At 34.9% G+C, this 26,521-nt stretch overlaps 1 protein-coding gene across 2 annotated transcripts in view; it reads right to left on the bottom strand.

Moving 5' to 3' along the window:
- The window catches only part of st6galnac3 (ST6 (alpha-N-acetyl-neuraminyl-2,3-beta-galactosyl-1,3)-N-acetylgalactosaminide alpha-2,6-sialyltransferase 3), a 94,609-nt gene extending 68,844 nt beyond the window's left edge, over positions 1 to 25,765 (bottom strand). The window contains exon 1 of one of the 2 annotated variants that reach the window (XM_042770937.1): positions 25,542 to 25,765. In XM_042770937.1, coding sequence (XP_042626871.1) covers positions 25,542 to 25,559 — 18 coding nt within the window. In that variant the 5' untranslated portion in view covers positions 25,560 to 25,765. The remainder of the gene's footprint in view (positions 1 to 25,541) is intronic. The other variant, XM_042770932.1, reaches the window with a different exon arrangement.
- Between the last annotated feature and the right edge of the window lie 756 nt (positions 25,766 to 26,521).

Raw genomic sequence — 26,521 nt, forward strand, 5'->3', positions numbered from 1 at the left:
TTAGTAGCGCCATACTGGCACATTCGGACTTGGTTCCCAGAACTGATGCTCCTCCCGTAAGACCCTCCTTGGTGTATTCCTCTGAGGAAGGATCTCTTTTCTCAGAGAGGGGGCACCCTCTGGCACCCGTGAGGAACAGACCTGTAGAATCTCCACGTGTGGTCTCTGGAGGGGACGCGGAGGTTCTAGGTGGTTTACCTCCAGCGGTAGTAAACACCATCACTTCAGCTAGAGCGCACGCCTACGCGCTCCGGCCTGGATACATGCCCAAAGTTCCCACCACGCCTTTCAGGGATCAGGTGGTGAACTTGCAAGCACTGACCCAGGAGGAGGCAGACCTAGCCATTGCTCTGCTCTGTTCCATTCACACCTTGCACATTTTCGTGGACCGCAAGCAGAGCTTCAGGACCTCAGACCAATTCTTTGTCTGCTTCGGAGGCCAGCAGAAGGGAAAGGCTGTCTCCAAACAAAGACTTGCCCACTGGATAGTGGAGGCTATAGTCTTAGCATATCAGGCCCATCACTTACCGTGCCCCCCCTAGGAGTGAGAGCACACTCTACAGAGCTGTGGCTTCCTCCTGGCTTTGGCAGACATCTGTAGAGCTGCCGGCTGGGTGACACCTAACAGGTTTGAGAGATTTTTTGATCTGAGTGTTGGGCGTGTTTAAAGTCATGTACTTGCCTCAGATGGCCCTGTAAAATGCTGGACCCGCTCGGTGTCAATCACACTTGCTGCGCCATTCCCCTCTACAGACTGGATACGTGTGCTTAAGTGCTTCTCAGTTCAGTTTCCCTCTTGGCGAACCCTGTTGAAGTTCCTCCCGCACCCTCGGCAGTCAGGCATGGCGGACTGCCAGAAGGCATGTCCAACACTCATGTGAATGCCCAAGGTCAGCCCTTGTGCTGGGCTAGGTGCCCGTGTGTAATGGTTCCCCCTTCGGGTGATCCTACATGTGTATTATTCCACGGTACGGCTTCCCTCATGGTAAGCCCATGTCTTTTCCTAGCAGAGATTTCTCTGCCGTCTCTGCTACGTAGTGATCTCACCCCAGGCAGGCTGAGTCTACCGCAGGGACTTCCATATGTAGCACTGCCCTATGGCCAGTCCATATGTGTAATTTCCACATTTTACATCCTATTCGCAGGATGTGGTTCCCAGATTCCTAACTGACAACGAATACTTGACAGAGCAGCCATTAAGTATTAGACAAGAATTCTACTGTAGGTAGTTGCTTGCATTCAGAGGATTTTTGTACAATAATTAAAACCTCTGTTTATTTTTTTTTTATTATTTGATTTTTTTGTTTTTTACTCTTTTTTTTTCAGGATTAAGTAGCACAAAATGATTACTTATCCAATTATTTTCTATATATTTACTATGCATTTCATGAGAGATTGTCAATTTTTCTCTTTATAACTTCAAATATATGTACTGGTATATACTCACTCAGCATATCAGCAAAGTCACTCTGTTTTTGAAGACAGCAGATTGTGTCATACTGTCATACTCTTTACATTTGTTAAATTGTTTAATTCTACTCTAAAGGGATTTTTCTATCCATGATCTTGATCTGCAAAGACTTTCTCTAAGTGTTCTTTTTTTCACCAGAGATGATTTAGTTAATAAAAGCTTTTTAAATTCATTTAATTTTTTTATTTGCACTCTATTATGTGAGCTCATTTTTAATTTGATTAATGGTAACATTACATTCGCGAGTGTAATGTAAAAAAATTTTTTACAATTATTGCTGTTTCTGTATAATACATTTATTTTAAATCAAACTGTTGTGCTATAACAAAATTGTATTTTGTGTAATTGAATTTTTAGTCAATTGGCACCAGTGCTGAACATAATAAGTATGCCAATAAACTATAAAAAAATAAAAAAAATAAAAATAAACTATACCAAAGCAAGTACTGTAAAAACAGATAAATCCCTCCAGTAAAGTCTCTGAAACACTGTCCTGCAGATGTCTTTCGGTGCATTGTTCTTCCTTTATTCAATTTTTCATATCAACTTGCACACTTTTTTTTAGATATTGCCAATTACAGTCGAATGCTCACCATCTGTCCTGTTCCTCTGACAACACTGAACTGTTTAGCATTTAAAAGGCTTTCATAAATCCAGGTCAGTGAAGATGTAATCCTGGTGAAATGACACATCACACCCTCCTCAACGCACCCCCACTGTACCCCAATTAAAATTTCATTAGGGGAAAATTAGGTATAGTAGAATATGTGGCTATAGGCCTTTGGAATATAAAACACTTACCAGCTCACAGGTTACCATTTCATACTCACGGATCATCACAGTATTTAACGTCAAAGCATAATCCCTAAAATGGAGATTAACGTAATTTAAGAAAAAAATTTATGATAACACATCGATTGAAAATTGGGAAGTTGTTTCGCTTTAGCATAAAGATAAATGATATAACAACTTACTGCTGGAGAACTTAATTTATTTATTTATTTATTAATTTTTTATGTTACATCTGTTTATAGAATTAGGAGGAAAATATATTATTTGAAGCTTTTTATTCAGTGCTAAATGTTACACATGCTTAGTATTTTGCATACAAGCATACAGTACTTAAATACCTGATACAGCATAAAGAATATTGACAAGCCAAATACTGTAGTAATTGTGTATATTTTGGATTCATTATGTTTTTTTATTTTTGTATATTTTGGATTGATTTTTGATTTTTTTATTTTTTTTGAAGTTTTTTAAAGCTCTCCAAAAAAATTAGGCTTTGGTCAAATTTCTACAGTAATAAAATGAATTATTAGCTAGAATATTGTTGGCATAATATTTGAACGTCTTTGCTGCCATATGGTATAGCATTCACCACCGAGACTCTGCAACTGATCCTACCGATTGTAAAGATATCTGAAGACCATTCAAAGATATTTTCACAGGATTTTCTGCTGAAATTATCACAGTTCTGCTTGTTTTTTTTTTTTTGGTGGTGTGATGTTGTTTTGATAAGAAGATTATTTTTTTTGTTTGGTTTATTTAATTGTGTTTGTTGTGGTTTAAAGTTCAAAAAACACATTTTCCACATACTGTACATTATTGTTTCTCATCTATGCCCCGCCTTTCTGAAACGAGTCCTTTTTTACAAAGCTCATCGTTCTGAAAAGCGAGGTGTGCTCTGATTGGCCAGCTATCCAGTGCATTATGATTGGCCGAATACCTCAGGTGTGTGATGGAAATGTTACACCCCTTGTCACACTGTGATGCATGTCCCAGTCAGAACACCGGTGTGACAAGACAAAAACAATAAAACCCATTACAAATGACCCATTTGTTGCATCCAGTGGGGACATAATTATGGATTATAATGACTTATACTGTGTTTTTACGTGTTGCGTTGCATCACACCGTGCCGTGTAAACATAAAACTATGTCTGCATTTGTGATCGGAGAAACGACAAACAACAAGCGCTACTCTACACCAGCGGTTCTCAATTCCAGTCCTCGCACCCCCCAGCTCTGCATATTTGCATGTCTCTTTTTGTTAACAAACCTGATTCAGATAATCAGCTCGTTAGAAGTGAGCTCCGTGCATGAACTGTGTTCCCATTGACATGGTCCCTACACAGTGTTCAATTTGCTCCTTACTCCCTGAGCAGGGGAAATCTGTTGAAGTTTACCTCACTTCAGAACATTCATTCGAGGATTTGCGCTTCGCAACGTCTTCACACACGGACTGAGAAGTGTGACATCATATAGCTCTGTAAATAAATACAATTTAAATTCACGTCTCAAACATTGCACTTTGAATGGAACTTATATGTTCGCTTCGAACTGGAATCATGGTGGAATATACAGTGATGTCACCTTCGCAGGGCACTTACGTTCGAATAGAACAAACATCTGAAGTGATAAGAGAAACATACTGTGCAGAGCAGGGGGGCACGAGGACTGGAATTGAGAACCGCTGCTTTACACTGCTCAAAACTCTCGTTTGAATCATCAGTGGCAAATCCTTTACATATGTAAACATACTTACAGACTGTGAGTCAGAACAGCCGGCATTGTGGTCTACTCTCCCAGCATCAAGAAACAGTTCTCCATAAAATGCACAGCACACATCTGAATATTTGTGTTGAACTGTTCTGGAACAGTGTTGTAAATACAACTTAACCACTGAGTTCTAGTTGTGTCCTCTTCTGGAAGGCCAAACAAAGTATTTTCGCTTTCACAGTTTTGCTTTCACATTGAAACAGCAACTCCACAACATGGCACCGGCGGCAACAGCGAGAATAAAAGTTACGCCTTCTTTCTTTGCATTAATATTTGGGAGGCGTTATGCAAATCTTCCCACATCGTGACATAGACATGTGGGGGCATATTTAAACGAGGCGTTTTAGGAGGTCGTGGACAAGTCCTAACTTGAATATCTAAGAATATCTCTTTGGGTTTGAGACTTTAGTCTTCGCAATTTTCCAGATCTTCTTTATGCACCAAGAGCTTGTAAAACTCCAAAGAGAAAGGAAAACTTAAAATCGCATCATATGACCCCTTTAAACTTGTTTTATTAATAGAAACGTGTTGATAAATGAAAATAATTAACCAAATCCATTTTTTTTTCACAGAAGAGTCACGGTTCTCACAAGGTTCCATGTCTTATTCTATAAAAAAATTTGTCAATCACAAACATACAACAATCTTGCCTTATAACTTACAGCTGACATAGTTGGTAATTTCTGCGTTGTGCTCTCCAAGGCCAAGACAATATCTGTCAGCTCGTTGGGTGATTAATATGAACACTGAGCTGTTCTCTGACACCTTGCACTTAAAACAGTTGAGCACCATTATTCCTAGCGAGGGTCACACAAAAAGGCTCTCGTTCACTGATGTACTTCTTTGGCTTTATATTTTGAAATGACCTGGAACTTTGCCCAGACACGTATATCAGCTGCCTTGTGAAATTATTGTGGCTTTTTTAGATCTAGGACGCTGTGTACTCGAGGCAGATCCCCGGCAATGACCATCTGCTTCAGGAAATAGCTACACCATCAGAGAAATACTAAGCCAGCACTGGGCATACTGTATGATATCTGGCAAAGTGTCAATACACTGGATCTAGCATATTGCTTTTTAGTGCAGGTTTTGAAATGTATGGCTTTCTCAATATGACAAGAGAGACATATAGAAAATCTCAGTAACCGGGGAGCCATTTAAACTTCTATTGCATGACATTACAAGTTTACAACAAACATTTTCTATACTTTGTAATCTCAAAATACCTATAAGGTGGCAATGAAATGGTTAAAAATGAAGGGATGATTTGAATGAGCCAATAACATAAATTAAATAATAATAATTAAAAAATATATGTTTTTGGTCACATATAATCATCCTGGCAATATTTTTTCTTTCCTGTTCTTTAATTTTTTATAATTCATTTGTTGGCATTTGTTGGAGACAGTTTTGATCTTTTATGTATGAGCTCAATAAATTGATTTGTGTTACCAAAAATTCTTCCACAAAGTATGACTCCAACCAGTCTTGCATTTTCTTACTACTGTAAGATTGGAAAGAATCCAATTCATTATCTGCTGTCTCAGCAAACCTATTTATTCTCTGAGGGAGAGGTTAATGATTCACAGACGAACACCACAACACCTGGTTTTGGAATGGAAAATTCACATGGTATTGTTCCTTAAATAGACATTTCAAACAATTCCTTTATAAAAGCACAGCTCCATGTCACTTAGGAGCTTGAGCTAACACCTAGGTGTGTAATGCTTCCTGCTAAACAGACAAACTCGCATCTGTCTAGGTTTTAGACGTCATTTTAGTCTATGAAGATATCTAACCCTGAGAAGATAGAATTAAACAAAGCTTTCTTCCAAAAAGACTTCTTTCATTAAGGACTCAAGGAAAGGTTCTATAGGGTGACGAAATTGCAGACAAGCGTACAGTACAGGAACTTATCAAGTGGAAAAGGAAGTCTCAACTTACTCTCTGGTTTTGAGCTAGTAAAAAGAGATGGAAAGGACTGGCAAGACCTGGAATGACAGAGTATAGTTGATCTTTTTCAATAACACAATGTAGATGTAAGTGAACTCAAAATTTTGCTCTCAGATTCTATAAAACATTTTAGACCTGAAGAGTTTTAAAATAGGTTAACAAGTTAAGCCTTGAGATATGTTTAGTACCATGGGATTTTAAAAACTGATCAAAACTCACTCACTCACACACACACGCGCGCGCGCACACACGCACATACACACGCAAATGTTCCTAGCACAACACTGTTTCTCTGTAAATGGAGAGAGAGGCATTGTTTACAGATCATTTCTGAACTAAATCCAGACAGAAAGTTTACCAAAAATAATTTTCATTCTTCAAATTTAATTATCATCAAAGCACAACTAAGTAGGTAAAACTGAAATAACATCCATGCACGAAACAGTCATTATAAATATTAATGTAAGTATACCTTCATAAAGTGATGTGAAAGTTGTTTCATTCTGAATTTTTGCAGGTTTGCATTTTTCATTAAATGTTTGAATCAAGAAATAACTCTATTTTAAATACTTGAACAATATATATAAAAAATATACATTAGGGCTGTGCAATTTGGGGGAAAATATCTAATTGCGATTTTTTGACAGATATTGCGATTGTGATTTGATTTGCGATTTTAATTTTTGAAGTCAAGCTTCAGCTTAATATTGTCAATAGTGTGCTGCACAATATGGGTTTTGTTACTCTGCTGAAAAAAAACAATAGCAACCATCACATAAATTCTTATGGTTTCCATTAAAACAATTACAAAATTATTATTATTCCAATAGGAATTCCTGTTGTTCTATTGTTTTCCCATCTGACAGATTACATCCCACCAATAGACGCATGCGTCAAGTCCCATCCATATTGCCAGATGCGCTCGTGGAGGACGTGCGGTGCGGAGCCACGCACGAGTATAACTGAACATTATGAGACATGCTGCGTGTGTGCTGCAAGTTTAAACGGCTCCTCCATGAGACACGGCAGAGAGGAGCGAGTATGAGAAGAATTCAGAGACACAGGCTGTGTGTGCGCTCTTCTGAATTGGGAATAGCGAAGCATGCATTACAAACTTCTTTCAAATTAGAATCTGTTGGGGAGATAAAATGTGCAAGATAATGTTCATGTACTAATAAAAACATCTAAGAATATATCTTTTATTCTCCAGTGCTGAAAGCAGAACCGATAATGGAGCTCTAGTAAATTAACGTTACCTTTTTTGTTTGGTGTCTGTCATTTTGAAGGTGAAGTAATCTCATATTACATAAGTTTTCCTTTAGTATTAATTTGCCCTAACTATCGATCTGACCCTGTAGACGCCATAATCACACACATGCACACACACACACACACACACACACACACACACACACACACACACACACACACACACACACACACACACACACACACTCACTCACTCACTCACTCTCTCTCTCTCACTCTCTCTCTCTCTCTCTCTCTCTCTTTCTCCCACTCTCTGGGTATGTTTTTTTTTTTTTTTTTTGAATGGTAGGCGTTTACGCAGTTTGTTAGAGCAGAGCTGATTGGGGAGAACGGAGATGCGCTCACTCTATTGGTTAGTAAGACTGCCACTCAAGGCTGGGAGTCAATCATATGCTCTGGAACAGAGTAAAATCGCGTCCACATCGCAGGCTAAAATATTAAATGTTATTTATAAATTAATATTATTTTTATAATGTTTGTTACTTTTAAATTTGAAACCAAACCACCAGTAGGTGGCGGCAAATAACTGTTTTAATGACTGTCATTTAATCATTCATTCAACCGATTCGTTCAAACGACTGATCATTCAGAAACAAGAAAAGTGACTGTCTTTATTAATGGGTCACTGAATCATTGACTCACTAGATTCATTTAAAAATGTTGATATATTCAGTAAACGAAACACTGCTGTGTGTTGCTGGGAGACGCAAAACAGTTCTGCTGTGGCTTTGATTGGAACTATTTTAATTTGTGTCTAAAATATAACTCACTTGATTTTAAATTCTTGTTTTTTGTTATATTGTATACAACCAGCAATCAGTTATAAAAAATTATCTCTAGATTTTACAACAAAATTGGTCTCTAAAAGCCCAGCATATAAAAAGCCTTTTTTGTCTGAAAGACTCCTTGGCATGCAGGGGCATTGAGTAACACTGTTAACAAATTCATCTAAATCAAAAGTGACACTTGGATTTTTGGTCCAAGTTGTCATCATAATTCATCACATACTGTTTATAATGAAGGGGGTGTAAACATAGAATAATAGCACAACTGTATGGAATGCCAAGTCTGCCGAAATAAAAAATAAATAAATACATAAATAAATATACAAATAAATGTAAAAAAGAAAAAAAATAATAAAATATATAAATAAATACAGAAATATACCAGAGAAAAGCAAAAAAACGAAAATAAATAATTATTTATACATTTATTTTCCTTATTTATGTATATATTTATTTTTTTCCATATTTATTTATTTCTTCTTTTATTTATTTATACATTTATTCATTTATACATTTATTTATTTCTACATTTATTTATTTATACATTTATTTATTTATACATTTATGTTTTTCTACATTTATTTATTTCTTCATTTATTTCTTCCTACATTTCTTCCTGCGTAGGGTAATGAGGAGGGCGTGGTTTACCTCAGACATAGCAATCGAGCTCAGAGTAAGCGAAGGCGAAGGGTTGAGGCCACAGTGACACCCTGTGGCGAAATACAATAAGTATCACTGACTTTGATACGGTCTGTGACTGCGAGGTATATGGTTTAAATCTTACTGTGTGACATGGATATGCTCGTCTTTATTCCGGACATGGTCGTAGAACATCATTTGGTCTGGATTTGTAAAATGTCCTGGGCTAACAAACATGAAAACAGGGACTCTGAAACGGAAGCGCTTTTTTTTTTTTTTCCATTTTTCGGTCAAAACTCACGGAAAGGAAGCAGGGCACATAGGCTACAGTGAAGTCAACGCAAGCATATTGACCCATGCTTTTGAAACGAGACCATTGCATTTGAATGTAGCCTAATTTCCAAAAACAATACTGACAGCAACACCTTATTAAATGTATGAACGTCACGTTAATCCACATCGATAAATTCAGTTAGAGGATAAGACTGTAGCCTATAGGGCAGTTAGCCTACCACTAAAATCCAACCAAGATCTTCATCAGAGCCATCAATACAGAAGAGATCTTAATGCATTTACACAGCAATTAGCCTACAAGTGCATACAAATATTATGAAGTGTCTTACGCCTACATTTTGAAGACATAAATATGACATGATGGAATCAATGAAGTGATAGCCTACGTTTAATATGAAACTAAAACAGACACCAGGTGGCAGAAAGTCACTGTCTTAATGAGTGAGTTCAATCCACTCGTTTGGTACACCCGAATCAAAAACAACTCGACGTGTTGAAGCGATTTGTTTCTGATCATTTATATTTAGGCCTATGCGTTATCTAAATAATTATAATAGACTAATAAATAATAATAATAATAATAATAATAATAATAAATAAATAAATGACCAAATGCTCAAAAAGTTGGCAGAGAGGGGTCATGTTTTGGGGAAACAATATAATTGTTGATAGGGCTATATTTTTCGGGGCCATGGGGGTTTAATGCGCAAACCTGCGTGACCATATAGCAACTATTCAGAAATGGAAATAAGGAATGCATTAATATTTTGTTTTGAATTTAAGAAAAGTCGATTGAATATTTACAGGTTTTATCTCGTTATTATTTTCAGAATAGTAACGTCTTTGTAACCAACCACAGTGATCAAAAAATCTCTATCTAATAGGCTACTTCAAAGATCAAATCAATTATATATTGTAAAAGTTTGTACAAATTTATGTAGCCCAAAAACATAACAAAAAATAGTCTACATAACTTTTTAATTATTATTATTATTATCATTCTTTCTTTCTTTTTTATTATTATTATTATTAGGCTATTGTTATCATCATCATCAGCAGCTGGCAAACCATAATGGAATCTATTTAAAGGAATGATTGTGGTGGGGAGTTTGGTCAAACTATTGCAGTGATAGCCTACTGCGAATATAACGGGTTGAAATAAAAGGCGTCGCCGTCCACAGAGACATTTCTATGTGCACTATTTCAATTATCCGTGAAAACCTTAGTCCCCTGGCTATCATTTCAGAATCTGCAATTCAAAATTAATTTTGCCTGCCACTGCAGCAAATTCAGCAGCTTTTAGATATTGTTGTTGGTCCGACTTTGTCAAGACAAACCCGACGGAGCTCAGCCCCGAAATTCAACTGCTGTCGCTCTTCTCTGCCAGTCTTTTTTACTTTTCCGCTGTAGCTGTTGGGGGTCCGTGGTAAATTTTGGTCATTCGATTTTCTACTTATAAAAATAAATAAATAAAAGATAAATGAGAAACGGTTTGATTTTCGTGTTTTTTTTTTTTGTTTTTTCGTTTTGTTTAAGAAACGGAAAAAGAAAATGTAGCGTGGATTTTACGTATTTTTGTTTGTGGGTAAAAAATGAGATTATGTTTTAATATTTGTTTGAATGTGTGGGCGGCGCTGAAACGCCCCTTTCATCCCTTCTGTACCGCTTGCAAGATAAAATAATAATAATAATAATAATAATAATAAATTAATTAAATAAATAATAAAATAAAAAAATAATCTACTATAATTTTTCTCCGGCTGCTACCTATTATTGACAAAGCAGACTTGAAACTTTATCAGTATAAACAGTACAATTGAATTTTACTTTAGCCGGTGATCTACAACGACATGGAATAAAATATAGGCCTAGCTACTACTAATTTTTTGCCTACTTATTTTATTCTAGGCCTTTTCAAAAATAAAATAAAATGGGAAAAATCCAACCCCACATTTATAATAAAATGTATATTAAAATAAGTTTTCCCCATAATTAGTCTACTTTAAATGTTTTAATTATAGGCTATAGTTGCTACTTAGAATTATGAACTGAATTCACGAATTCTGTAGATGACCTTTTGAATATAGTGATGGTGTGACTAATTACAGATAATGAGTTTCAGACGGGAAACACTGCACCTCTGGTTGGTTTTCATTTGAATTACATAGGCCCTAAATAAATAAAAATTATGATTTAACGTATTAATATTGTTTTCTTTTTTAAATGGCTACTATTTAAAAGTAACATGTCCAGCTAGACATGGTTCGTCTGATGCATGAGCCTGGTTCATTTCTGACGTTTCAGAAAGAAGTTAATGTAGACCGAGATGGCAGAAAGCAAGTCCTGTTGAGTTTTGTAAGGTTTTAATGTTATTTAGGGCAGGGCCGGCCTGAGGCATAAGCGAACTAAGCGGCTGCTTGGGGCCCCCTCGCCACCGGGGGCCCCAGAAAGTATCAGTTCTTTTTTTTTTTTTTTTTTTTTTTTTACAATTAAATAACTTAAACAAAGTGATATAAATGAATGAATGAATGAATGAATAATGAACGAATAAATGAATAATTCAAGACAAAAAAAACTTATTTACCAACAACTGCTGCTGTGTCTGCTAGCGTTTTCAGACATCCCAACCTGCAAAAAGTCATTTCAGGGAGGTATCCTGAAGCCCCCCCCCCACACCCCCCAAAAAAAGAGGAAGGAGGACAAGGATATGACAGTTTTCACCACAGGACATGACTTTACTAAAAGTTATAAAAGCATAAAATATTATTTCTATAAACTATAGGCCTATGCTATTATTCGTTAATTATGTTTAAATATGTATATTAATTTTACTATTAATATAAGCTGCTTATACTATTTATGTAAACTGCTTTTTATTTATTTTTTCATTGCAATTTTAAACAGGTCTAAGTAGTTTTGTGTTTTTCATGTAGCCTTGGCAACTAGCCTGAATAATATGCACATGAAATGAAACACATGTCAACTCACCTCAACAGGCCTGTTTTGCAATCATTTAACCCACCATGGGCAATGCTGAAGTCGCTGTTACAAATAGTGCAGCGAGCAAGACTGTCATTATCTTTGACACTTATAAGACTTTCGTGTAGTCTGCCGTAAATGTGTCTTATACTTGTTTTTTTTTTTTTTTTGGCACTCTCCCTCTGCCATGGTGCTCCTGTTTTCTAGATAGACATAACTGATTAATTTGGTTCAGGAGAAGAGATAAAAGCCCGCCCACACTGACAATTGATTGGTTGATTTGCCGAAACAGGCCAATCAGGATGCTATATCTGTCTTACATGCGCTTCGCACACACGCACACTAACACACACACGCAAGGTCTCTCGCTCCCCCTCTCCCTCTCTGCCGTGCGCGCGCTACACGGTTTGAAACACAGTCTCTGTCTCGCACGCGCCTTTGCTCGCTCGCTCTAGATTCCGGGAGATTTTAACTAATTTGCAGGCATCAGGGAGCCGCTATCAATATACGGGAGACTCCCGGGACTTCCGGGAGACTTGGGATGTCTGCGTTTTAGTCATGCGCAATTGCACATAGACACCTCGCGTGCATTGACAATTCGCGCCGGCACGCAAGTGCGCGTCACTGTAATAAATGATAAACCATGTCACAAAAAGATGTATCCCTCTGGTGCCGAAAAGAGAAAGAAGAAAGGACATAAAGGTGGCTTGTCGTTGTACGTTCGAGAGTCTCAAATTTAGGGACCGTCTCTAAAGTTACATGCGATATTGTTATACACTTTTCTAACGTCAGTAGCATTTGAGGAGAATGACTTACAGTCATAAAAACCACTGTAATTGTTCATCTAGGTGTCAGCTATAATGCACAGTTGAATATAATGTTGAATATTTATTAAAACAAACTGTAAGACATATGTAAATTATGCTACTTTTTCACATGTGGCTCAAAGGCAAATTTGAAGCTCATTAGCATTTGAGGAGAAAGACTTGCAGTCACCTTATACATTTTTAATATATATTAAAATAAATTATAAATCATTTAGGCAAAAACTAGGCCCTTTTATCACTTTCAGGCACATTCCTGTTAAAGTTTTTTTTTTTTTTTTTCTTCTCAGGTTCCCTTACAAAAAATTACCCATGGGTTTATCAATAACACCACAAATCATTGTTCTTGTAGCCATGGCAACTGCAAATTAACCATGGTTTTGTTACTTCAAATAATAATTTACAAAGAAGTATTAATATACTGTAATATTTTTGTTGTTGTTGTTGTTGTTGTTGTTACAGACCTAAGCCATCAATAGCCTTTAAATTAACTTCATATAAATTATTGCATTATATATTAAAAAAATATGAGGCAATAATGATTGGTTAATAATAACACTGTTAAAATACATATTGTAGGCACATACAAAATAAACTATTTATGTACATGTTATTACAAATGCCTGCACAGGGAGCCAAATGCCATGTAATTGCTGCTGTTACATTTTTGCTATAGATTACACAGCCTATATAATTTCTTCAATTTGGCAAATTATTTATTTCATGTTTTGTGACAGTTTGTATTCAGAAGTTTAAGAGTGAAGTATGTTAAGTATTGATTTTTATTTATTTATTTTGTATTAATACATAACCTCACTGTATTCATTTATAATGTAACATTATAGTGTGACATTTGTGTCAGGTAATCTTGAAGCACAGGTGACTCCGCATGGTGGAAGGGGGGGCCCCCCAAATCAAACTCTGCTTAGGGCCCCCAAGAGGCTCGGGCCGGCACTGATTTAGGGTGTCTTACGACCCAAACTGACGGAGCTGAAGCTCTTTCCTGTTATCGGGATGGAAGCTGTGGATCGGGATCCGCCGATCGGAGAAGTGCAGCAGACTACACTCTACAAGATAAAGCTTCAGTTGCTGTTTTTTGTATAGCAAATGAAAACATGTTCTGAGGTTTTTCTTAAATAGGCATAGATTAAAATTAGTAGGCTAAAAATCTTCATATTTCATGTAATTTTAGATTATTAGGTTAAATACAAATGTCATTGAATAAATTAATTTCTGTTTGGTCAAAAAAAAAAAAAAAAAAAAAAAAATATATATAAATATAATATAAATATTTTATTTTTTGTTTTTTTTTTTTTTTGACCAAACAGAAATTAATTTATTCAATGACATTTGAATATATATATATATATATATATATATTATATATATAATATATATATATATTACATATACATTATATATATAACATATACATATATATATATATATACATATACATATATATATATATATATATACATATAATATATATATATATACAATAGATATATATATATACATATATATATATATACATATATATATATATATATATATATATAAAGCTTGCAAGCACCCCGAGCAAAGAATCCGCAGGATTAATAAACTCTGCTGTCTGCCGCTTCTCTCCTGGTGAAAATGAACTGAGCTTGCGGTTGCCGCTTGTTGGTGCGGTACAGAAGGGATGAAAGGGGCGTTTCAGCGCCACCCCGCACATTCAAACAAATATTAAAGCATAATCTCATTTTTTACCCACAAACAAAAAATACGAAAATTTTCGTATTAACTAATTTTCGTTTTCCGTTTCTTAACATTTATCTTTATTAATTTTTAAATAGAAAATCGAATGACCAAAATATACACGGACCCAACAGCTACAGCGGAAAGTAAAGAAAGAGAAGAGCGACAGCAGTTGAATTTCGGGGCTGAGTTCCGTCGGGTTTGTCTTGACAAAGTCGGACCAACAACAATATCTAAAAGCTGCTGAATTTGCTGCAGTGGCAGGCAAAATTTATTTTGAATTGCAGATTCTGACATGATAGCCAGGGGACTAAGGTTTTCACGGATGAAATAGTGCACATAGAAATGTCTCTGTGGACGGCGCCGTCTTTTTATTTCAACCCGTTATAGACGGTTTCATCGGGCGCACGCGCCTGGACCTAAGTTAACTTCCGGTCTGTGTTATATCGGTCTGGCTGCGGTGCCATCTGCAAACGCGGTTAAAGCCAAGGTGATGAGTAGACTGAAGGTTGGGCTCAGGTGGTTGTGCTGCGGGATGTGTTTCCCATACATTTATTTATTTTTGGAGACTCGACACAATTTTAAAACTGATCGATTTTCAAAAAGGCTTCGTTAAATAAACATGAGTAACGTAAACATTACGTAACGTACTGCACGTTTAATAATAATAATTCCTTACATTTATGTTTAAATATCAAAACGAGGCACATTTGATTTTTTATATCGCTGTATTTCTGAAGTAGGACTTGCATGTTATATGCCTGATAGCAGCGTATGAGCGTACCAGCTCTGCTTTGTTTACAGCTGTTACTGGGGAAACCTCTATTTATCGCGCTTTATGTCTATGCTTTAAAACATCTCCTGCTGGCAAAGAATGAATTTGCATATTCATTAAGTCCGCCTGATCCACGCAGCAAACATAGTTTTGTTTGTTATCAAAAAATATCTACTCTAGAGGGACTTGACTGTTGTTATTGATTCTATTTGGAGTCTAACGGAAGTTAAGTTAGGTCCACAAAAAAGCGCTCACGCGCATTAACGTTTGTTTATGTTGATGCCGTTGAAACCGTCTATATTCGCAGTAGGCTATCACTGCAATAGTTTGACCAAACTCCCCACCACAATCATTCCCTTTAAATAGATTCCATTATGGTTTGCCAGCTGCTGATGATGATGATAACAATAGCCTAATAATAATAATAATAAAAAGAAAGAAAGAATGATAATGATAATAATAATAATAATTAAAAAGTTATGTAGGCTATTTTTTTTTATGTTTTTTGGGCTACATAAATTTGGTACAAACTTTTACAATATATAATTTGATTTGATCTTTGAAGTAGCCTATTAGATAGAGATTTTTGATCACTGTGGTTGGTTACAAAGACGTTACTATTCTGAAAATAATAACGAGATAAAACCTGTAAATATTCAATCGACTTTTCTTAAATTCAAAACAAAATATTAATGCATTCGTTATTTCCATTTCTGAATAGTTGCTATATGGTCACGCAGGTTTGCGCATTAAACCCATGGCCCCGAAAAATATAGCCTATCAACAATTATGTTGTTTCCCCGAACATGACCCCTCTCTGCCAACTTTTTGAGCATTTGGTCATTTATTTATTTATTTATTATTATTATTATTATTATTATTATTATTATTAGTCTATTATAATTATTTAGATAACGCATAGGCCTAAATATAAATGATCAGAAACAAATCGCTTCAACACGTCGAGTTGTTTTTGATTCGGTGTATCAAACGAGTGGATTGAACTCACTCATTAAGACAGTGACTTTCTGCCACCTGGTGTCTGTTTTAGTTTCATATTAAACGTAGGCTATCACTTCATTGATTCCATCATGTCATATTTATGTCTTCAAAATGTAGGCGTAAGACACTTCATAATATTTTGTATGCACTTGTAGGCTAATTGCTGTGTAAATGCATTAAGATCTCTTCTGTATTGATGGCTCTGATGAAGATCTGGTTGGATTTTAGTGGTTGGCTAACTGCCCTATAGGCTACAGTCTTATCCTCTAACTGAATTTATCGATGTGGATTAACGTGACGTTCATACATTTAATAAGGCTGTTGCTGTCAGTATTGTTTTTGGAAATTAGGCTACATTCAAATGCAATGGTCTCGTTTCAAAAGCATTGGTCAATATGCTTGCGTTGACTTCACTGTAGCCTTTGTGCCCTGATTCCTTTCCGTGAGTTTTGACCGAAAAATGGAAAAAATAAAGCGCTTCCGTTTCAGAGTCCCTGTTTCATGTTTGTTAGCCCAGGACATTTTACAAATCCAGACCAAACGATGTTCTAAGACCATGTCCGGAATAAAGACGAGCATATCCATGTCACACAGTAAGGATTTAACCATATACCTCGCAGTCACAGACCGTATCAACGTCAGTGATACTTATTGTATTTCGCCACAGGGTGTCACTGTGGCCTCAACCCTTCGCCTTCGCTTACTCTGAGCTCGATTGCTATGTCTGAGGTAAACCACGCCCTCCTCATTACCCTGCGCAGGAAGAAATGTAGGAAGAAATAAATGAAGAAATAAATAAATGTAGAAAAACATAAATGTAGAAAATAAATAAATGTAAAAATAACTAAATGTAGAAATAAGTAAATGTATAAATGAATAAATGTATAAATAAATAAAAGAAGAAATAAATAAATATGGAAAAAAAAATAAATATATACATAAATAAGGAAATAAATGTACAAATAATTATTTATTTTCGTGTTTTTTTTTGCTTTTCTCTATGTATATTTATTTTTATTATATATTTCACATGAGAGTAAAATTGGATGTACGTCGTCAGCAAAATTGGACGTGCTTGATTTATCAAAGTTTATTCGATTTATTAATTTTTTTAAAAGCACGAAAGAGAACTTGCGCTTTTTTTAGGGGGGTTTTCTTTTGAAGGCGCTTATTGGAGGGAAAGGAAAAGGAAATTTTAATTTATTTTTTTAGGCTGTACGGGCAATCCTAAACTGGTCAAATACCATGCAAAAATTTGTGTGTTTTAAAAGCCGTAAAAATGCGGCACTTAGTGATTATTCATGTAAACCCTTGTCGGTTATGTAATATATGCACGTAAACAGTTGAGAATGAAAACCTGTGCATAACAGTAAATTGGATCCGTGCGGCTCTTAAAGTGACAGCAGCCTAATATTCCTGCTGCTGACTGTGGGCTTCATATTAATCAAACAACAAAAGACAGAGAGAAAATCCCCCACTGCTCTACACTAAAGGACTTTTGTAGCTTTAATAAGAAACAAATTAAGTTTAATTCTTACAGTGAAGACTGTGCTGTTTTATTTTACATTCAGTTATGCAATTTCTCTAGTAGCCTGTTAGCTGAATACTTTAGACTTGCACTGTTTGTTTCATTAAATTTTTTTCCTATTGCGTTTGTCCTTTACTTTTTTACTGACTGTTTAATTATTTTCAATAATTTTTAAGGACTTTTTTTTTTTTTTTTTACTAATATTAGTTACTCTAGTATACTGCTGTGGTATTGAGAATTGTGAAATTTCGCTGGTCTCTGGAATGTAGATGTCATAGCAACCTTATTTACAGAAAATATATATTTTATATATATATTGCTATCTTTAAATAAATCACTCATATAAAGTTTTGGTCATGTGGCCCACTCATAATTGTGTTAAATAACCGTGATTATGATTTTTGCCATAATTGATCAGCCCTAGTGCAATATAGTAAATTAGGCCTATAACACCAAATTTGCACACTACAAAATCATCCATTAGAAATTCTACTTCATTAAAAAAAGGCAACTGAATCCATGTGTTTGGATTCACATCTGTTGTGTGTAAATGGATCAGAAGTGTAAATCCTCAAACAGCCACACAAGCAGAAGCCTGCAATATCTCTCCCTGGCCTCCTCGCATTCCTGCTAAGCTACTTACCCACATCAACACTGTTACCATTCCAAGCCAGATTACTAGTCAAATGAGATGTCATTCACTTCCTAGCCTGGCAGTCTTTCTCCGCCTCCCAAATAAGGCTGAGCTACAATAACAAAACTAAACGTTGCACAGTGACACATCCAGGCAACAGAGAGTTCTTGTTGGACATCCGAATGGAACAAGGACCAAATTGGATTTAATAAAGGGGAAATCGTCTTGTTGGAAGGTTAATGTGTAAAGTGTTTGCTAATCCGTCTTACCTGCAACCTTTTAAGCTTGACTTAGTTAAACAGCAAAACATGCTTTGAAGTGTTGCATGTGCCACATCTCTGAACTAGGGCTATTAAAGGTAATAGTTCAGCCAAAAATTTTAAATGGGCCTCTATTTGTTCATCCCTTGCATTGTTGTACTGAGACGTCTGATGTTATCATATAGGTTAAAATTATTATTTTTTTTTAAATAAGTAATTATAGGTGAACTATCCCTTTAACACAGACTCGTGCTACTACCTAAAATTAACTTTACTTTTCATCAGTAGTATATATTTTTATAAGCATTATAATAATTCAGAGACAGCATATTTATAAATTTTTATATCTTATATGTTTGGGGTCAGTGAGATTAATTTAAGAAATACTTTTATTTAGCAGGGACCAGGGTTGAAAATTAATGGGCGCTTGTGGCAAAAATCACATTCATAACAAAGAGGCTGAAATTGCCCCTGTACAATTAAACTAAATTTATTATGGCTGCCGTGATTAAAAAGAATTGGGAAAATAATTGAAAAGTGTCAATTAACTAAATTAATGATCTGTACACATTCCATCAGATGCCTTTTACATGTTGTTTTTTTTTTCAGCTAGAGCATTATAACCAATCACACACGTTTCTGTTTAGATTATGAATGCAATGGCCAATAAGAGGTGTTTAGATTAGTCAATGGGTCTCTGTTTTATATATTTATATATTTATACCATTTTAAACAGTTTGATGTTATTGGTAACTGTATTTTGACTGCAAGTAATTAGTTAAATTTAAAAAAATTGGTTAAAGTATCTAACATTAAAGACAAAACATATACAATTAATAAGGCGATCATAAAAAATTGCCCTGACGAATGTAAAAAAAAAATGCTCCTGGAAATCAATACAAGGGAGCAAATATTGCCCAACACTGTTTCTCTGTAAATGGAGAGAGAGGCATTGTTTACAGATCATTTCTGAACTAAATCCAGACAGAAAGTTTACCAAAAATAATTTTCATTCTTCAAATTTAATTATCATCAAAGCACAACTAAGTAGTTAAAACTGAAATAACATCCATGCACGAAACAGTCATTATAAATATTAATGTAAGTATACCTTCATAAAGTGATGTGAAAGTTGTTCATTCTGAATTTTTGCAGGTTTGCATTTTTCATTAAATGTTTGAATCAAGAAATAACTCTATTTTAAATACTTGAACAATATATATAAAAAATATACATTAGGGCTGTGCAATTTGGGGAAAATATCTAATTGCGATTTTTTTGACAGATATTGCGATTGTGATTTGATTTGCGATTTTAATTTTGAAGTCAAGCTTCAGCTTAATATTGTCAATAGTGTGCTGCACAATATGGGTTTTGTTACCCTGCTGAAAAAAACAATAGAAACCATCACATAAATTCTTATGGTTTCCATTAAAACAATTACAAAATTATTATTATTCCAATAGGAATTCCTGTTGTTCTATTGTTTCCCATCTGACAGATTACATCCCACCAATAGACGCATGCGTCAAGTCCCATCCATATTGCCAGATGCGCTCGTGGAGACGTGCGGTGCGGAGCCACGCACGAGTATAACTGAACATTATGAGACATGCTGCGTGTGTGCTGCAAGTTTAAACGGCTCCTCCATGAGACACGGCAGAGAGGAGCGAGTATGAGAAGAATTCAGAGACACAGGCTGTGTGTGCGCTCTTCTGAATTGGGAATAGCGAAGCATGCATTACAAACTTCTTTCAAATTAGAATCTGTTGGGGAGATAAAATGTGCAAGATAATGTTCATGTACTAATAATAAAACATCTAAGAATATATCTTTTATTCTCCAGTGCTGAAAGCAGAACCGATAATGGAGCTCTAGTAAAATTTAACGTTACCTTTTTTGTTTGGTGTCTGTCATTTTGAAGGTGAAGTAATCTCATATTACATAAGTTTTCCTTTAGTATTAATTTGCCCTAACTATCGATCTGAGTATTTCTTAATGGAAAAGTTCATTTCTGACCCTGGCAGTCGTACATTAAAATGATCAAAATTGAAAGTAAAGACATTTATAAAGTTACCAAACAATGTTTTTTCTATTCTTTAAAAATACCAAAAAAATAAATAAATCACGCTTTCAATAAAAATATTAAGCAACACAACTATTTTTTTAATTTTGAATATGAGGAGATTTTTTTTGTGGAACAATGTTTTTTGTGGGTTTTTGTGTGACACTGAAGACTGGAGTAATGATGCTTATGGCTTTGCCATAAACAGAAAAAAATAACACTTATATATTAATATATATTCCATATACAATAAAAGACTTTAAAATAAACCTATACAGCGGCGTTAAGATGTATAATGCGCCAAATGTGAAGTTATCATGTGTGTGTGAGTGGGTGCTGGATTAGTCAGAATGCAATGCATGCAGGGAAAGCTCATTTAAATTGGCTAAATTGGGCTAATATCATGCAGGCATATGTTTAAAAATACTAAAGTTTGCTATGCTGAATAACTCCTACTAGCATTTCTCTGCTATTGTGTTTATGTCAATAGAAATATGCAAAATGCTTATTTTTGACTGTTGATCCACTCAAAAGTTAAACCTCTTAAAATTAGCCTAATAGAATTATGTGTAATCCCATCCAAACTGTCTGTTTCTCATGATCTTACTCATAATCTCTTGATTTAGATTCTTTGGGTCTTTACTATTTTCTGAAATGTTCTGAAACATATTTGCAATGCCCAGTTTGACTTCATTTCAGTCATAACTGTCCATATAAGACATTTTTTCCCATTAAAAACACACAATACATTTCTTTTTTTCTCTATATTATCTATGGATTAAGATCACAAGGTCATTACAGGCATATTCATCGGAATAAACACAAAGTAAACTTTCGGACAGTGGATAATTGAATATAAATTTTCTTATTACACTAACCAGAGTTTCCAATCAATCACTAGATAATTTGTACAACACTTTCATAAATGAATGAAAAATATTTTTACATTTCTCAACTAAAACTAAAATTGAAATTGTGATATGGCTTAGTACACTTATCAAATCGCAAAAGACTGTGATTTATAATTTTTTATTATACTCGACTCAGTTTAATAAATATACTCTGTGCTGCATGTTTCAGAGTGAAGCACAGCACTGTGTTCATTTACATGTGTGCAGCTCATGATTCATTGTTTTCAGCAGAGCTGGTATACGCGTTTTATAACTAAGCTGTTGTTTGGGTAAGCATAGCCACCAGGGGCTAAGCGGCTGTTTATGAAATGGCTTGATTTTTGTGCAAATAGAATAATTGTTGGCAGAGGCTGTTTACATTAACTCCACTCACCAATGTATGAATCGGCTAGTGAACACTACAAAAGGCAGCTGACAGTCATCAACTCTTGTGGCGCAGATGGTAAAATTTACACATTTTGATGCGATCGACCTGGGTCCGAATCTGCCTTTTGGCAAACTTTTTCTCCCTTTTCAAATTTCAGATCACATCAGAAAAGCATTTATTTTCAATGAAAATTAAGAAAATAATCAAACCTTTCAAAATAAAGTATTGGGTAGGGTTAGAGTAGGTGTAGGGAGGGCTTTATTGTCCCAATAAGGTGGCATCCATTTAATAATTTGAATTAAAATTATAATTTACACTCAATACATTATTACCACATACTGCTTTATAATGTTCTATAATACTGAGGTGCAGATAACTGCCACTGTTTGCAATAAATAGTATAAATAGTAGTAGTATAAATAGTTTTTAATTTTCCTGGGTGTATATTTTTTGTAATAAAACAATTCTGTTTCATAAACTTATAAGTACTTATAAGTAATAACAGCTTAACATTATGTACCTTTGCCTATACCTTTGGGGTCTTTGCTAGTATATTCCAATACCATTATGCCTCAGTTAGTTAGTTATAGATTAAGAGTTGTTGTTTTTTTATGTACAGATGACTTGCTGCTGTGTATAATCATTTATGCGGTTAAAATAACATTATTTTCTGTAATGCATTGTCTGCTGGTTTATTTAGCTACTTTTCAGTACACCACATTATATACCACTTAGTACTGTAAGGCTGAATGTTAAAGTGCAAATTAACACCTGACCACTTTTGTGGGTTTGGTACTGTTACAATTAAAAATCACAGAAGGGTAAAAACACTGGTGTGATGTAAGCAACACAGCTACAACAAATAAAACTGATAATGGCTGAGTTAGATTTATAGTGTGTGAATTGACAATAATCAGTCGTATTGGCGACACCGAGGGGCCCCCAAATAAAATTCTGCTTAGGCCCCCATAAAGGCTTGGGCCGGCCCTGGTTTTCAGCATCTCAGAGACTGTATGCATGGAAATGTTAATACAATAAAGTAAAACAATTACTTATTAATTTGTTAAATAATTTTATTTCAATAGTAATATATTACTGTCTTAGAAATAATAATAACAATAATAATATTAAATTAGTATTGTTTTCGTATACAAATTGTTTGGCTTTCTAACATGTCTAAATATCTAAATATCAAAAATATAAACTTAAATATAAGTTGCACGATCAAAACTATGGTTAAATCAAGTAAGGTAACAATTGCAAGTCTTTTTACAGTGAAGTGTATGCATGCAGAAGGCTGAGCACAGGCCGAACTGACCACTGTGACAACACTGAAACTAATTCTTAGCAATTACACACTCACCAGCTCTTGAACGTTATATTACCATCCAAACTGTCCAGAATAAAAAAGAAATGTGCTTAAAGAGGATTCAAGGAATTCCAACGGAACCCCAACACTTCAGGTCCATATAAGCAGGAACATGTATTTTATATGAGCAGCTTTAAATAGATAACCTGTAGCTTTTCTCTGTTTGCTGATTGCTGTCTGATGCAGAGGTATAGATTAAGGGTAATGATAAAGCACTGACAAAGGCACCTCTTTATCAGACAGTACAGCCAACTGAAGCTATTTACAGCCACACAGGCATCTCCTGATTATATGTCTTCAGTTTCAACGAATGGCATGCAAACATTGTAATTTAAATTAAAATTGTTACTTGTTGAACATAGTTGCTAAACAACCCTTTGCGTGTAGGACATTGCATCCTTTCCATACAGCTGTTAAAGTGCTGTTTCTTTTAAACATTACTGCTAAACACGGCTTTGTTTTCACAGTGGATATTTACAAAACAACACATATTTAAAAAAAAAAAAAAAAACAGATATTTAAAAACACAGTATAGAAGGTTATGCATGGTGGTCTACACAATTTTACACAGCCGGTTCCTAAAACTGAAGTGTGATTTCTACACGCCCTATATTGTTACAAGCAGAACTACAAAACAATTATTGTCTTCAGACAAGTTTCCTGAACACAACCTTCATGTGCAATTGGTCATACACCGTTCTCATTGCTTAGCCGTTCCATTCTTTGCTGAATGGGTCCCAGCCCAGTTGATACCAATTTCTACTGTGGAGCTGATAACTGTTTGTAACCGTGACATGCTGAACTAAGCTCAAGTGGAAATTGTTCGTTACCATTCTTAGAATCAGTGGGCTCGACGAACGTTTGGCTACTGACTCAACTAATAAAATGGTTTTGGGAGGAGGAACTATCAGTGTGTCTGACCAATTGGAGATTGTCAACTTGTCTGAAAACAATAGGCTAATTGTTTTGCAGTAGTGTCATAAGAGAAGAGAAGTAGTGTCATAAGAAGTGTCATAATGTTGGCTGGAATACATTACACAACTTTTACAGGCATCATACACTGAGGATCACACTATGAACAACAAACCCAAGCGGAAATATGCTACTTATTTTTTTTCTATTCATTACATGTAAAATTATTTTTTTTGTGTTATTAGGTTGGATATAAATATCAGACATGTCTGATATTCTCAGACCTGATAGAATCATAGAATCTGAAGCTAAAATTTGAGTATTTGTCCATCATACACTACACAATTTCCTGCTTAATCTGTCAACTCCGACTGCTGAACATCTGCAGACTGGCAATGACTTTTAGCAACTTGCGTTGATGCGTCCAGACTGCAAATTAGGGCAAAAGTTGTAAAGTGTATTCCAGTTATTATTTTAATTAATATGTTCTTTTCTCGTTTTACTTACTTCCCATGTTTGAAAGTTTAAAAAAAAATCACTTCACAAAGGTTTTTAGAGTTGTTTTTTCTTTCTTTCTTTTTTTCGATTGACACAAGGTCAGATATTCGAGCAGGTTTGAAAATGTATTTACTATCCTTTTTTTCTTTTCACATCACAAAATGATTCACAAAACAAACCCTCCACCCAAATATATTATGAGTAGTGGTCTCATGATGCATGAAGGTCTTCATTTGTTTCTGAATAGAAGGTTGTCAAACCTCAAGGAGGACATAAAAACCATAAAAATACATCACTGGTTGTAATAAAGTGCATATTACAGGAAAACGAATAACTTTGTTACATTTTATGTCTCTTACATGGTCTTTGCAGAATCAGACACTGTCGACATGTTTGGATACACAAGTCTTATCATTATATAAACCAGGATACAGCCATTAAATCTGGTTGCAAAGTGTAAGCAAACTGGGTGATCACACGTGTCGCATTTGAACAGTGTTACCAGACATGAGCTTCTACCACACAGTTTTATTCATTACAAATGCACACAGTTTTTAGCATAAACCTCGCTGTTTCTCGCTGCATACTTCAGATAAAAAATAAAAAATAAAAAAAAAATGTGACTGTAATCTGAGCAGAACATTAATGCGCATCCATACATTATTAGATATAATGCGAGACAAACATTCAGCTGCTCGACTTACCTTCCAGATCCAGGCCATCTTAAGACTGAATAAACAGCTCGCAGTGCTGAAGCGATCGTCTCAGTCTATAGACGAAAAGGCCAGTATTGGCTGTTTAATGATTTATTTATATAAGTAATGGATTCCCGACGTTGGTGTGGAAATAATGAAACATATCAGTACATATTGTGGAGTACCGTTATTCATGCTCTATTCCGTGATCTACAAAGCTCGGGTTTACGTGCGCTGCTATTGGCTCATAGCTACGAGAGCCCCGCCCCCTCATCATGTGACGGATATTTCATTCCTGTTCTATCAGCGCACTGTAACGTAAAGGACGATCGGTGTTGATGATAGAAATGAACTTCACTATTGTTACAAAGAGAGTATATTCATGCGGTAATAATAAGACAATAATTGTCTATTTATAAGATTTACTTTAATGTTACTTGCATTTGTGCATATGTGAATTCTGAGTATGGGTCACCAAACTTGGGTGTATGTCACGTCACTTTAACTTTTTTTTTTTTCACTTTCATATGGAGGTACAAGCTCACTGGATTATTATTGCTTATTATTAGGCTACACAAATTTGTCAGGTAACCTAAATTTTTTTATTATTATTATATATATATACAGTACAGACCAAAAGTTTGGAAACATTACTATTTTTAATGTTTTTGAAAGAAGTTTCTCCTGCTCATCAAGTCTGCATTTATTTGATCAAAAATACAGAAAAAAAAAATAATATTGTGATATATTATTACAATTTAAAATAATTGTTTTTAAATTAATTATACTTTAAATTATCATTTATTTCTGTGATGCAAAGCTGAATTTTTAGGATCATTATCACATGATCCTTTAGAAATCATTCTAATATGATGATTCATTATCAAAGTTGGAAACAGTTCTGCTGCTTAATATTTTTTCAGAACATGTGATACTTTTTTAGGATACTTTGATGAATAAAAAGTAAAAAAAAAAAAAAAGAAGCTATG

Source organism: Cyprinus carpio, chromosome A2 (assembly GCF_018340385.1).
Source record: "Cyprinus carpio isolate SPL01 chromosome A2, ASM1834038v1, whole genome shotgun sequence".
NCBI lineage: Eukaryota > Metazoa > Chordata > Actinopteri > Cypriniformes > Cyprinidae > Cyprinus > Cyprinus carpio.